At 34.5% G+C, this 14,285-nt stretch overlaps 1 protein-coding gene across 1 annotated transcript; it reads left to right on the forward strand.

The window, feature by feature from the left end:
- The first annotated feature begins 1,310 nt into the window (after nucleotides 1-1,310).
- On the forward strand, nucleotides 1,311-3,061 carry LOC110914213 (protein FAR-RED ELONGATED HYPOCOTYL 3-like). Its single transcript, XM_035984463.1, has 4 exons — nucleotides 1,311-1,486; nucleotides 1,678-1,936; nucleotides 2,025-2,588; nucleotides 2,939-3,061. Exons 1-4 carry the CDS (start codon nucleotides 1,311-1,313, stop codon nucleotides 3,059-3,061), a joined length of 1,122 nt encoding a protein of 373 aa, XP_035840356.1.
- The last annotated feature ends 11,224 nt before the right edge of the window (nucleotides 3,062-14,285 follow it).

Here is a 14,285-nt window from a genome sequence, read left to right on the forward strand (position 1 = left end):
TTCGTCTCTTCATTCAATCAGCGAGAAGTTCGTTACACTAATATCCCGGTAATTATCATTCGAATCAGTTTCAAATTTTTCATAATTCTCAATTGCAGTTTTCGTTCTTCTGCGTTAGGGTTTCATTCAATTGTTTTTTTCGATGGATCCACAGAGCAGCACTAGATGAACAGATGTTGATTTTGAAGAAACTCGACCGATTGGCGATCATGCTCAGTTATCTGCATATCAGAGAGTTCCAATTGAGGATGTTTTAAATCTGCAACCTGCAAATCCAAATCCAAATCCAAATCCAAATCCAAATCCAAATCCAAATGCAAGTACAAGTGCTGTAAATGGAGAGATGAATGGTAATTATGTTAATGCTAATCTTTAAATTGTTCGGCATACTTGTTTTTATTTAATCGTAGCAATGATTTTGCATTGTTGTAGTTGTTTTTGAAGTTTGATTGTTGAGTATATTTTGATTTGAAAGCAACATGCATAAGTTCGCATGTTACGAGTTTTTCAATTCGCATGTGATGTTTATTCTGTTACGGATTTTCGCATATTTTGATATAATAAATCGCATGTGTAAAACATATTCACCAGAATCATCATTTCGCATGTTATGGCTCATACAAATCGCACGTGTTGTTTGTGGTAGGATGAAATTAGACATTTATTAATATATCGCATGTAAGGAGTATGATAATTCACATGTGTTTTTTTATTTGATTTATGTAGATGAAAGGACTTACACTCCGGAGGTTGAAGCATCAGCTACACCAGTGGTTGGAATGCAATTTACCTCTATTGAACAAGCATATGCGTTTTACAAATCATATGCTAAGTTAGGTGGTTTTTCTACTCAGAAGGGAGGTGAAGTACACAGTGGTGGTATAACCAAAACGAAGTATTTTGTTTGTTCTAAAGAGGGTCATAAGGCAGTGTGTATTGAAGATCGTTATTCGAAGTCAAAAAAGCCACACAAATCAAGGAACAGGGGGACCATTAGAACTGGATGCAAATTTCATCTTATGATTTGCACGGTGAATGGTAGATTATATACAGTAAAGAGATTTGTTGATGGCCATAATCATAAGTTTGTATGTCCACATGATATTCATATGCTGCCAGCTTACAGACAATTGTCAGATGTCTAGGAGGAGATGGTATGGGAACTAGGCACTTTAAACCTTGGTCCTGTCAAAGCTTTCCATATAATGAGGAAACGTTATGGTGGTTTCGAGAACGTTGGTGCCACGGTTGATGATTGCAAAAATTTTAGTAATCGAATTAACAGCTATATAGGAGAATATGACGCTGACATGGTCATTAATAGGATGACCGATAAAAAACAGTATTTAGCTAATTATTCGTTTGAATATTCTGTTGATGATGATAAACGATTAACTAGTTTGTTCTGGGCTGATGGGTTATGCAAGCTGAACTTTATGGAGTTTGGGGATGTGATATCGTTCGATGCAACTTTCAAGAAAAACAGGTAAGTGTTTCAAGACAAATATGTTTTTTATTTATTTTCGCATGTTATATGATTTCCTAAACTTGCAATATCGCAAATGTAGACATTGAAGAGTTGGTGTTGAATATATCGCATGTTATACTGTATATTTTCGCATGTGATATCTGTCTATTTCGCATGTTTCAATGTGTATTTCGCATGTGTTTGTTCAGGTACAAGATGCTGTTTGTTCCGTTCACTGGCATTGACAACCATTGTCGAAATGTAATCCTTGGAGCTGGGTTGTTGTCATCGGAGAGCATTGAATCCTATAAATGGCTTCTGAATTCATTTGTAAAGTCATTTGGGCGGCAGCCAAAGGTTGTAGTGACGGACGAAGACCCTGCTATGAAACAGGCTATTGAGGAGGTTTTTTCTACCAGCAGACACCGATTGTGCATGTGGCACATAATGAAAAAAGTCGCAGATAAGGTATAGCATGCTATATTGTCTTTCGTTAGCGTTTTTTTATAATATAGATTTTGTTATAGGCTGACATAAAAAGCATTTATCAGTATAGGTTGGACACGAGTTGTGCAATAATGATGAGTTTAGAAGGAGGATGTGCGACATTGTATGGACTGATTCCATTGAGCCTGAAGAATTCGAGAGGCAGTGGAAGTTGGTGATGATTGAGTTCGGTCTCACTGAAAACAAATGGATTGATGATATGTTTTCGATGAGAAACATATGGATTCCGGCTTTTTACCGGTATGAGCCCATGTCTGGTCTCATGCGAACAACTTCGAGATCAGAGAGCGAGAATCATTTTTTTTGCCAGGTGTCAAATTCACAACTCACTCTTGTAGAGTTTATGAATCATTTTGACGGTGCAATGGATGTCCAAAGGTTCACTCATAGAAAGAATGATCATATTTCAAGATATACTGAGCTTGCTGATTGGAGCGAAACTACTTTGGAAAAAGATGCTGCTAAGATATACACCAGGTCTATATTCTTTGATCAGCAAATAGAGATTCATGGAACAATTTCCGAATGTTTGCCGATGGACACCAAAATCGAGGGTCCACATATCAGGATATTGATGAAAGACTTTAAAGCCCATGGAGATGGTTTATTAGAGGTATTATAGCATATATATTTCAAACATGCGATTTTGAAAACCTATTGCGAATTTCATTTTCAGTACAAGATTTTGCAATATGCGATTTTGATGTACGTATGCGATTTTAAATTTATACAATTAAATGATTTTTAGAAATGCGAAATTGTTAATTTACACATGCGTTTTTAGTTTTTAATATATATTTTTTCTTTTGGGTTTCTTAGGTGTAGTTCAAGAATCTTGAAAATGATGTAATTGCACAGTGTAGCTGTTTGCGTTTTGAGCACTATGGGCTGCTATGTAAACACATCTATTTTCTTTTCAAGATGTTTGGTGTTAAAGAAATACCAAACAAATATGTTATGAAGAGATGGACAAAGGATGTGGTGCCGAATGAATTAGATGTGAAGTACAATTTAAGGGTGGGTGACAAGGATGTGCAACACAAGGCTAAACGGATTACTCGTGAAATCATCCACACAGGGGAGTAGTTGGTTAGCAATTTGATTTCCGACCTTGATCAACTTGTTTTAGTGAGGGATCAAATGATGCAGCTTAAAGAGAGAGTTAATCAGAGTCGTATAACCAAGCAACTTGATCCAAAATTTGACTGATTTTCCAAGTTGATTGGTTATCAACAACCAGTAACTAATGCTCCTCCTACTGTCTGTGTGCCGACTGGTTTAAGAAACAAAGGTCGTGGCTCGCATAAAAGGATTAAATCCAAGAATGAATAAATGATCAGCCGCAAAGGAAAAAGGTCTAGGACATGTAGTGTATGCAATGTAAAAGGTCATGATATTCGGACTTGCAAGATACTGAAAGGCAAACAACAAGGCAAACAGCAAAAAAAAGAAGATGAAGGGCGTCCAGATTGAAAAAGATCCCAGAGACAAAGACAACGAGGTCGAAGACGATGAAGAGGAAGATGAGTTTGAAGATTATAGTAGTGATGATGGATCTGAAGAAGAAGATCAGTGGGAGGAGGTTTCAGAAGATGATGAGGAAGATTAATTTTTTTTAAATGTAAATGCGCTTTTATGCGAAACACGTGCGATTTTATATTCATCTGTTTATATCATTTTTTCATGCAATTTTAGTATATAAACATGCGATTTTATATGCATCAATCTATAATTAGTCTTACATGCGATTTCAATTTTAGTACATGCGATTTTGAGTTATCTTGTTTTTTTTTTTTTTTTTGTGACAAAGAAGTCTAAATCATTCATGCGATTTTATATTATAATTAAGCATAAGATGTCTTCAAAACATGTACCCAAAATATAAAATAGTTGTTATTGTCTAACACAGCTACAACCATAAAACGATTAAACAGAGAATTTAGTTACTTAAAGCAAAGATTTTGTCACGTTCAGCAGAGCTGAACTCCATCTTCTCCTTCACAGTGTTTAGAGCATCTTTCAGGAAAGAGAAGGCTAAGTCATCAGCTCGAGATTGCTTTTTTATGTGATTCAAAGCTGCGTCTCTGAAGCTTGATGGTGGTTCTTCAAGTAGTCTCTCCCACATCTCTTGATTTTTTTTTATTTCTTCAAGAATTTTCCCCTACACATCAAGAATCAAATGAGAAGAGATGACATCGGTGCTTATTTCTGTCAACGTGCGAGTTGACAATAGCTCTTTTATTGCAATGTTTTTTATTTTTTCTGAATCTTCAGATGCCATTTTTTGTGGGTGTATTATGTGTGTGTTTTTGTGTTCTATGTCTTAATATGGAAGGTAGTTATTTGGGTATTTTATATTAAAATAGTAAATTTATTATGTAGGTAGGGTGGTAACTTTCAGTAGTATTTATTGTAAAATTGATCATTACATTTCAAATTACAGTCACATCGGTAATAAATTAAGGTTTTTTATATAAAATAGTTAACTTTTATTTATTTTAGTTATTAATTCGTAATTTTTTTTTTTTGCAATTTTTAGGACAAAATCAACGTAATTAGCAGCATTTTATTCAAAATCGCATTTGATTCTAAAACGAATTCGCAAACTTTAAGAAATCTCAAAGATAATTATCTTTTTTTGAAATCGCATGTGTAAAAGCATGAATTCGCAAACTATAAGAAATTTCAAAGATTATTAACTTTTTTTTTTGAAATCGCACATGTAAAAATCATGAATTCGCAGATCACCATACATCTTAAACATATTACCTTTTTTTTGTAATCGCATATAATGTTATATGATTTCGCAAACTTTTCAAAAAACACAACCTTTCTTTTTGTCTGAAATGTTTTTCGCATGCTTGATATGTATTTCGCATTTTTTGCATGATATTCATCCTGCATCATCTTCTTCGATAGAAGGTCTATCTATTTGTTTCAGTTCTGAACTTCCAAATTCAGCAGAAGTTCAATTCGCAGAAGGAGTTGGTGAATAAGAATCGATCGATTTTTGATTACCTGTTGGATTTTCCAAAATCGATTTTGAATAAGAATCTTACGGTATGATTTTGAGGTTTTGTTTGCTGATTATCAGGGGTTTTTGATTTTGTAATGGATGATTTTAACCTTGGCGGTTTCATATATATATATTTTAATTTGATTAATTTAATAGTTAAGGACGGGGTTTAATTGAGATGATCTGACGGTTGTGGTTATAGCGTACGTAACGTACGATTAGGCATATTGTATGATAACCGGTCTCTCTCTCTCTCTCTCTCTCTCTCTCTCTCTCTCTATATATATATATATATATATATATATATATATATATATATATATATATATATAGGACCGCTAAAATGAAAACCACCTCCAGTTGTAAGAACCATGAGAACTTTTTGATCCGGGGCGAGTTGGACCAAATTTTTTTTTCATAAACGTAGATGCGTGTATTATAAACACATTTGTAAAAAAAAAATCAAAAAAAATGTCGTGTGTGTAGTTTTGATCACCACAAGTTTGTGTTTACGAGTACCGTAAATTTTACGGTACCCGTAAACACAAACTTGTGGTGCTCAAAACTACACACACAACATTTTTTTTACAAATGTGTTTATAATACACGATCTACGTTTATGAAAATTTTTTTTGGTCCAACTTGCCCCGTACGATGTAGTTCTCATGGTTCTTACAACTAGAGGTGCTTTTCATTTTAGCGGTCCCCTATATATATATATATATATATATATATATATATATATATAGTAGGGTTCCTACGGAAAGTGGGTTTTTCCTAGAAAGTCTAGGAAGCGATCTTGTCCATCCGATTGGTGTGTTTAAGGGTTGAGATTAAATCAATGGCAATCTTGTAATAATTAACTATATTTAATAGATTGTTTTGAATGAGTAGGGGCAATTTCGTCCTTATGTGTGTTTTAAACCAATCAAAAATAACTGTCAGAGATATCACATCTCCTTAATACACGCCAATTTCCCCCTCTCTCTCTTTCTCTCTCTAAACCCAAATTCGGAAACCCCCAAAATCATACCAAAAATACCTAAAATCATGGATGAAGATAAGAGATTTTCCTTGTTCCATATACGTAAGATCAAGCTTTCATTGTACTGCGTGTTTTACAAAGCGATTACGGGTGATTCTTGTTTGTAATTGACGGTATTTTGCTGGTTGCAGGGAAGAGATTCAAAAAGCAGGAAACTTTGGAAAGGATAGATAGCATCGGAACAGTTACCGGAAGCCGATCGAAAGCTGGGGCGAAATCTGCTGATGTAAAACACATTTGTATGAATCTGCTTGTTGTTAAAACACAGCTATATGAATCTGAATTGCTGTTAAAACACAGCTGTATGAATCTGAATGATAAAGCACATTTGTATGAATCTGCTTGCTGTTAAAACACAGTTGTATGAATCTGAATGCTAAAACACAACTGTATAATTCTGCTTGCTGTTAAAACACATTTGTATGAATCTGCTTGCTGTTAAAACACACCTGTATGAATCTGAATGCTAAAACACAACTGTATGAATCTGCTTGCTGTTAAAACACAACTGTATGAATCTGAATGCTAAAACACAATTGTATGCATCTACTTGCTGTTAGAACACAACTGTTTGAATCTGAATGCTAAAACACAACTGTATGAATCTGCTTGTTGTTAAAACACAGCTGTATGAATCTGAATGCTAAAACACAACTGTATGAATCTGAATAATAAAACACAGCTGTATGAATCTGCTTGCTGTTAAAACACATCACCAAGAACAAGCTGTTAAAACACAGTACCAAGAACATGCTGATAGATTCCAGCAAGAAAACGAAGGAATGATTGATATTACGTGAGATCAGAAATTGAAAACAAAAAATTCCGAAATTTATGTATAGTTAGTTATTGAAGATAATTTCCTAAAATAAAAATAGATTGTGAAAGTACATAAATGCCCTTTTAGATAAAATCCTTCAATGCCACATGTCACGTTCTTATTGCTTCCTAGACTTTCTAGGAAAAACACACTTTCCACCCAACTCCTACTATATATATATATATATATATATATATAGGTAAAGAGTAAAATACAAATGCGTTTATCGTACGATACGTACGCGATCATCACAGCCGTTCGATCAGGTGCAGATCTGGTGCGAATTCAATACATATCGCATGTGAAAAAATGGTTACCATGGGGTAGTGTGAAAAATAGCATGGGGTGTGTAGATGGACAAAATCGCATGTGGAAGATTTGAATATCGCATGTGAAAAAATGGCATGGGGTAATGTGAAAAATGGCATGGGGTGTGTAGAATCGCATGTGGAAGATTGAATATCGCATGTGAAAAAATGGCTAGCATGGGGTAATGTGAAAAATGGCATGGGGTGTGTAGAATCGCATGTGGAAAATTGAATATCGCATGTGAAAAATGGCATGGGGTAATGTGAAAAATGGCATGGGGTGTGTAGAATCGCATGTGGAAAATTGAATATCGCATGTGAAAAAATGGCTAGCATGGGGTAATGTGAAAAATGGCATGGGGTGTGTAGAATCGCATGTGGAAAATTGAATATCGCATGTGAAAAAATGGTTAGCATGGGGTAATGTGAAAAATGGCATGGGGTGTGTAGATGAAGAAAATCGCATGTGGAAGATTGAATTCGCACAGCTCGTACAGTTCGCATGGAGGTATTAAATCGCATGGAAGATGAAGATTTGACGGCTAGGGTTATCGCGTACGTAATGTACGATAAGCCCTATTGTACGTTAACCGGCCTCTATATATATATATATATATATATATATATATACATACATACATATATATGTATATATATATATGGGAGGTTTCAAATGAAAATCACTTTTATTGTGAAAACTCGAAAACTAACTAAAAAAAAGCCTAAAAACACACCAATTTTTTTTTTTACAATTTTTTTATTAAAAATCGCTATTTTTAATATATAAAAAAAACTTTTTTTCAAAATTTTTTTTGTAGTACACGTACACATATGTAGTACACATACACATGTGAAGTACACATACACATGTGTTGTATTACACATGTGCACTACGAAAAAAAAAATTCAAAAAATTGCGAAAATTGGTATGCAAAAAAAAAATTGGTATGTTTTTTTTGGCTTCTTTAATTAGTTTTCGAGTTTTTACAATAACTAGTGGTTTTCATTTGAACCTTCCCCTATATATATTTAGAAGGCGCTTATGCTAAAATGAAGGAATTCGATTGAAGCATGAGAAGTAACAGAGAGCGCTACATATACAAAGAAAAAGCAGTAAATACACGAAGTAGATAACGTAAGAATCTAGCACAGGAAGCACCTTAAGCTGACGCATATTTATATGGGTTGAACACAATGTGTGTTGAGCCAACGTTGTAGTTATACGCACTGTACAAATGGTTTCTAGCTCACCTTCTACACACTTGTTTATCAATTTTTTGGTTTCTAGCTCACCTCCTACATACTAGGCAAACAGCAAAAGAAGAAGATGAAGGGCGTCCAGATTGAAAAAGATCCCAGAGACAAAGACAACGAGGTCGAAGACGATGAATAGGAAGATGAGTTTGAAGATTACAGTAGTGATGATGGATCTGAAGAAGAAGATCAGTGGGAGGAGTTTTCAGAAGATGATGAGGAAGATTAATTTTTTTTAAATGTAAATGTGCTTTTATACGAAACACATACAATTTAATATTCATCTGTTTATATCATTTTTTTCATGCGATTTTAGTATATAAACATGCGATTTTATATGCATAAGTTTATAATTAGTCTTACATGCGATTTCAATTTTAGTACATGCGATTTGGAGTTATCTTATTTTTTTTTGTGACAAAGATGTCTAAATTATTCATGCGATTTTATATTATAATTAAGCATAAGATGTCCTTAAAACATGTACCCAAAATATAAAATAGTTGTTACTATCTAACACATCTACAACCATAAAACGATTAAACAGAGAATTTAGTTACTTGAAGCAAAGATTTTGTCACGTTCAGCAGAGCTGAACTCCATCTTCTCCTTCACAGTGTTTAGAGCATCTTTCAGGAAAGAGAAGGCTAAGTCATCAGCTCGAGATTGCTCCTTTATATGATTCAAAGTTGCGTCTCTGAAGCTTGATGGTGGTTCTTCAAGTAGTCTCTCCCACATCTCTTGATTTTTCTTGATTTCATCAAGAATTTTCCCCTGCACATCAAGAATCAAATGAGAAGAGGTGACATCGGTGCTTATTTCTGTAAACGTGCGAGTTGACAATAACTCTTTTATTGCAATGTTTTTTTATTTTTTCTGAATCTTCTGATGCCATTTTTTTGTGAGTGTGTTGTGTGTGTTTTTGTGTTCTATGTCTTAATATGGAAGGTAGTTACTTAGGTATTTTATATTAAAATATTAAATTTATTATGTAGGTAGGGTGGTAAGTTTCAGTAGTATTTATTGTCAAATTGATCATTACATGTCAAATTACAGTCACATCGGTAATAAATTAAGGTTTTTTTATATATAATAGTTAAGTTTTATTTATTTTAGTTATTAATTCGTATTTTTTTTTTTTTTTTGCAATTTTTAGGATAAAATCAACAGAATTAGCAGCATTTTATTCAAAATCGCATTTGATTCTAAAACGAATTCGCAAACTTTAAGAAATCTCAAAGATAATTATCTTTTTTTGAAATCGCATGCGTAAAAGCATGAATTCGCAAACTATAAGAAATTTCAAAGATTATTAACTTTTTTTTTTGAAATCGCACATGTAAAATCATGAATTCGCACATCATAATACATCTTAAACATATTACCTTTTTTTGTAATCGCATATAATGTTATATGATTTTGCAAACTTTTCAAAAAAACACAACCTTTCTTTTTGTCTGAAATTTTTTCGCACGTTTGATATGTATTTCGCATTTTTTGCATGATATTCACCCTGCATCATCTTCTTCGATAGACGGTCTATCTATTTATTTCAGTTCTGAACTTCCAAATTCAGCAGAAGTTCAATTCGCAGAAGGAGTTGGTGAATAAGAATCGATCGATTTTTGATTACCTGTTGGATTTTCGAAATCGATTTTGAATAAGAATCTTACGGTATGATTTTGAGGTTTTGTTTGCTGATTATCAGGGGTTTTTAATTTCGTAATGGACGATTTTAACCTTGGCGGTTTCATATATATATATATTAATTTGATTAAGTTAATAGTTAAGGACGGGGTTTAATTGAGATGATCTGACGGTTGTGGTTATAGCGTACGTAATGTACGATTAGGCATATTGTATGATAACAGGTCTCTCTCTCTCTCTCTCTCTATATATATATATATATCCTAGTAGGCACCCGCGCGATGCGGCGGCAACGACAATTTACGACGCAGTAATCATTATCTGTTAGTTTATCAATTCCATAGCAATGTGTTCTATAGTACGTCTGTTAGTTTTTTATTCATAGCATCGTTGTAATGTATCTATGATTTACATATCATATCTCATTTAAGTAATAATAAACACACGAATAAAAATACATTAGTAAAAAACATAGTGATTCAAAAATAGAACTACTCTTGTCAACTACCCACCCGGTGCTTTTTACATACTAACATAGCCCAACTTTACTACCCAGTTCTACTATTAATTTTTATTCTTTCTATTAAATAAACACCATTATAATGGTTATAAAACCTATTTTTATGAGGTGATAAATACACTATTAAGAAAGTACAAAAAACAAAGTTTATAACTCCACTAATGACGAAAATTTATGATTTCGAGGTATTGACATGAAAAAAAATTAAACAAACAGTTGCACGGACTGTGTTTTGTCTACTTAGATACATACATGGTGTTTGGGTTTATACGTATGACACGTTTTTAGGATCCTTGACATTGTAGGTTTGTGTAAAATTTAGGCATTCTTGTTGGGTTTGACTTGTGAATGCACAATCCGGCTAAAACCTTATGTGAGCTCTTGAGATATATATTGGATAGCATAATGAAAGTTCGGTGGTTCTTCTATACAAATAAATAACTTGATCTAAAATTTTAATCTTTATATACTACGGTTATAGAAAACTTTACAATTTTTACATACCGTAAATTTTGTAAATAGTTCTCAAAACTATTAATGTTTTTTTATATATAAAGTATTCTTATAACTCGAATCAGTTTTTTCATAAAGTTAAATCAAGATTGGTACCTGAGTGTATTTGTTTTTTGATGATCATGAATTTATATGTTTTTTTATTCTAATAAAAATGAAAAGTAAATTGTTGAAAGCGTATAATTGTTGACATTGATTAAGATATATAAGTAGAAACATTGAAGAGATAAATATTGCTTTGCATTAGTCATAATTCACGGAAAAGGAAGGGTTTGAAATGGTGAATTTTCAGATGAAACTTAAACCAAAAATAGATACATAATTTTAAATAATTTAAGTGCGTTTTTATACATTCCCATGATCTTGTAACCTATTCGTGTTGACCCAGTTGAGCTGACTCAAATGCTGACCCAAGACTGTTGACATAGTTGACCAGTTTGACTACATTGACTGTGACCCGAAATTGTTGATGAAACTTCCACAACAGCCACCGATCATCATCGTTTAACTCTCGAACTAACACGACCGACCATGTATATTAAAACATGCCGATGCCTTTTGTATCCACTTTCAATGTGGAATGTAAACTGGTTAAAACACGCAAAACAAATTAGCCATCACACATGCAGGTTGAAAGTCTTCAAATGTCAACTAAAGTGCATACAAATGAATTGATCAAAATCTCCTTAATTACTTTATTTCTAGGGTCCTAGCTGACAGTTCGAATGATGTTTTATCTTATGTTCAACAGACCAAAAGGGTAATAAATGTTAACTAAAAATGACATGGGCCAAAATTCCCCTAAAGTGTATTATCAAAATGGTAACGCACATTTAGCATGTAGAAAAAAACCCGTTTTGACCAATTATCCAAAAAGACTAACCACCCATCAGTAGGATAAACAGAAGCCCAAAATGATAATTTTCACTCGTTCACTAAAAATGGTAATCTTGACCCATTCACTGAAAATCATAAGACTCTGGGGTATGGTGGGGCTTAGGTTGGGGCATGAGTTGACACGTGGAGTTCGAGCCCCCCCCCCCCACCGGTGAGTGACGTGTCCGTGGGGTATGGTGGGGCTTGGGTTGGGGCGTGGCTTGGCAATTTATTAAAAAAAAGCGAATAGGACATGGCCAACAAAGCGAATAGGAGCCCGCCACATAGGATCGCTAGCCCGCCCACGCCCGGCTTCAAACTCCCGCCCCTTGGGCCACGCCCCAACCCAAGCCCCCGGGGTGGTGGGCGTTTTCAGCCGACCCACGCCCCAACCCAAGCCCCATACCCTATAGTCTAATTGAAATGTTCAAATGGAAATATATTAGATGATTGACTACATCAAAAATAGACTATAGGCACGTTCAACACATTTGACCTCATTTCCTTTTTGGTAAAAAAAAAAAAAAAAAAAAAAAAAAAAAACTTTAGCCATTTGAGATGAAACATACATGGGGCCTTGGCTCCTTCCACTTCTGTCTTGGTACCTGTTAATTAAGTGTAAACAAGTGGTTATTAATAATCAGCAAACTTGATGTACAAAACCACTTTATATAAGAGCAAGTTTAATCATGAATGAATCTCCAACATCCCGCCGTACAGAGCTAAACCAGTTTTTACAACATTCAAACAAATTTAAAAGTTAAAATTGAACAGCCCATATATAAGTGGTTCGAACTAAGCCATTTAGCCCATAGTTACATGTATACTAAATAAATATTATATGAACCTGAAATTTGCAGGGGAGGATACTCCAATTTCCTATGAACACAAGTAGATGTTAGTTTCTGACCATAAGGTTGATTATATTTGTAAAATTAGGGCAAAGAACTCAAAAACAGAGAAAAACCCTTATGTGTTTATGTATAAGCAAGGATGACAGATCTACAATCCAGAACTATAGAACCACAATTTCTTGGGTGGTTTCAAATGCTTAGTTACCTATAAACCTTAAAGACCCTCTATAAACTTTGTGATTTGTTCTACACATATATAGCAAATCACTATTTGTGATGATGGGGTACGGTGCTAAACCCGACCCGAGCGGTCGGACTGCCGTTACTTGTTGCTTACTAACCCAACCGCGAGGCCCAACGCGATGTAGTTTACACTACTTTGGGCTGGGGCTTGTAGAGATAACCCCTAACTGGGCCTGGCCCATTGAGGTTAGGGGAGGCCCATATCCCCTATATAAAGAGGTGTTCACCTCATTATTAAGGAGGAGGATATGGAGCCGCCACACTTTTTGTAGCTGGAAACAGGGGAATCTTCTCCTACCGGCAATCTCTACAGCTCCACTTTCTTCTCTTCTCCATTGCAGATCTAGGTTCAAGAGGAAGAACCAGGAGTGATTCTTCACCCCCTGAGAGAAAGCGGTCCAATCATCCCGGCGGTGATCCCGTGTTTCTTCATTGGCGCCCACCGTATCAAATTCTACATCCAACAAGAATCACAACTCGGTTTCTTCTCTACCCGACCTTCCAGATCTGTTTTCCTTGATTTTACAAACGGTTCTCGGTCAAAAACTTCAGGTTTGAGTTTCCTTATTCCTAGATCTGATACTTCTACGGTTTCAGAACCACATCTTGTGGTTCTTCTCTTCCCAAAGTTCTATGATCTATTTTCTTGAGAAGTCGGCACCCGAATTTGTTTGAGATCTAGATCTGAAACTCTTTTGTTTTAGCAATAAACTTGAAACTGGATCTGAAAATTGAAGCTTTATTCAGGATAAAATCCAGATCTGATGAGATGGTGTTGTTATCCTTTTTATCATAAAACGTGAGATCTATGGCCACCATAATCTTTAGTGAAATCTAGATCTTCCCCCTTGGAAAGCGGTTTTTTACATCCGACATCTGTAAGACTGAAGGGTATGGGGAGGCTCATCCCCATGAGGATGGGCCGCCACGTAGGCGTCACATCACCATCTCATGGAGGATGGGCCTCCATTCATTTTGAGGGGGTGGAGGATGAGCCTACCCCACATTTTTTTTTATAATTTTCTAAGTTTTTTTTTTTGTTAATTTAATAAAAACTTTAAAAACATTAAAAATTACAACATAAAACAACCTAAATAAATTCATTTCATAACATTAAAAAAAATTACATTTCCTAAAAATAAAAATTATTAACCCTAAAAATGAAAAACATAAAAAACGAAAAAAAAAATACGATACGATTAAAAAACTACGAC

Source organism: Helianthus annuus, chromosome 15 (genome assembly GCF_002127325.2).
Source record: "Helianthus annuus cultivar XRQ/B chromosome 15, HanXRQr2.0-SUNRISE, whole genome shotgun sequence".
Classification (NCBI taxonomy): Eukaryota; Viridiplantae; Streptophyta; class Magnoliopsida; order Asterales; family Asteraceae; genus Helianthus; species Helianthus annuus.

Excerpts from the sequence above, each read along its gene's own strand:
- LOC110914213 (XM_035984463.1), top strand. The coding sequence starts at position 1,311 with ATGGTCATTAATAGGATGACCGATAAAAAACAGTATTTAGCTAATTAT. Across the intron at positions 1,937-2,024 it reads TGAAAAAAGTCGCAGATAAG|GTTGGACACGAGTTGTGCAA; the intron begins GTATAGCATGCT and ends TTATCAGTATAG. Across the intron at positions 2,589-2,938 it reads ATGGAGATGGTTTATTAGAG|AGATGGACAAAGGATGTGGT; the intron begins GTATTATAGCAT and ends TATGTTATGAAG.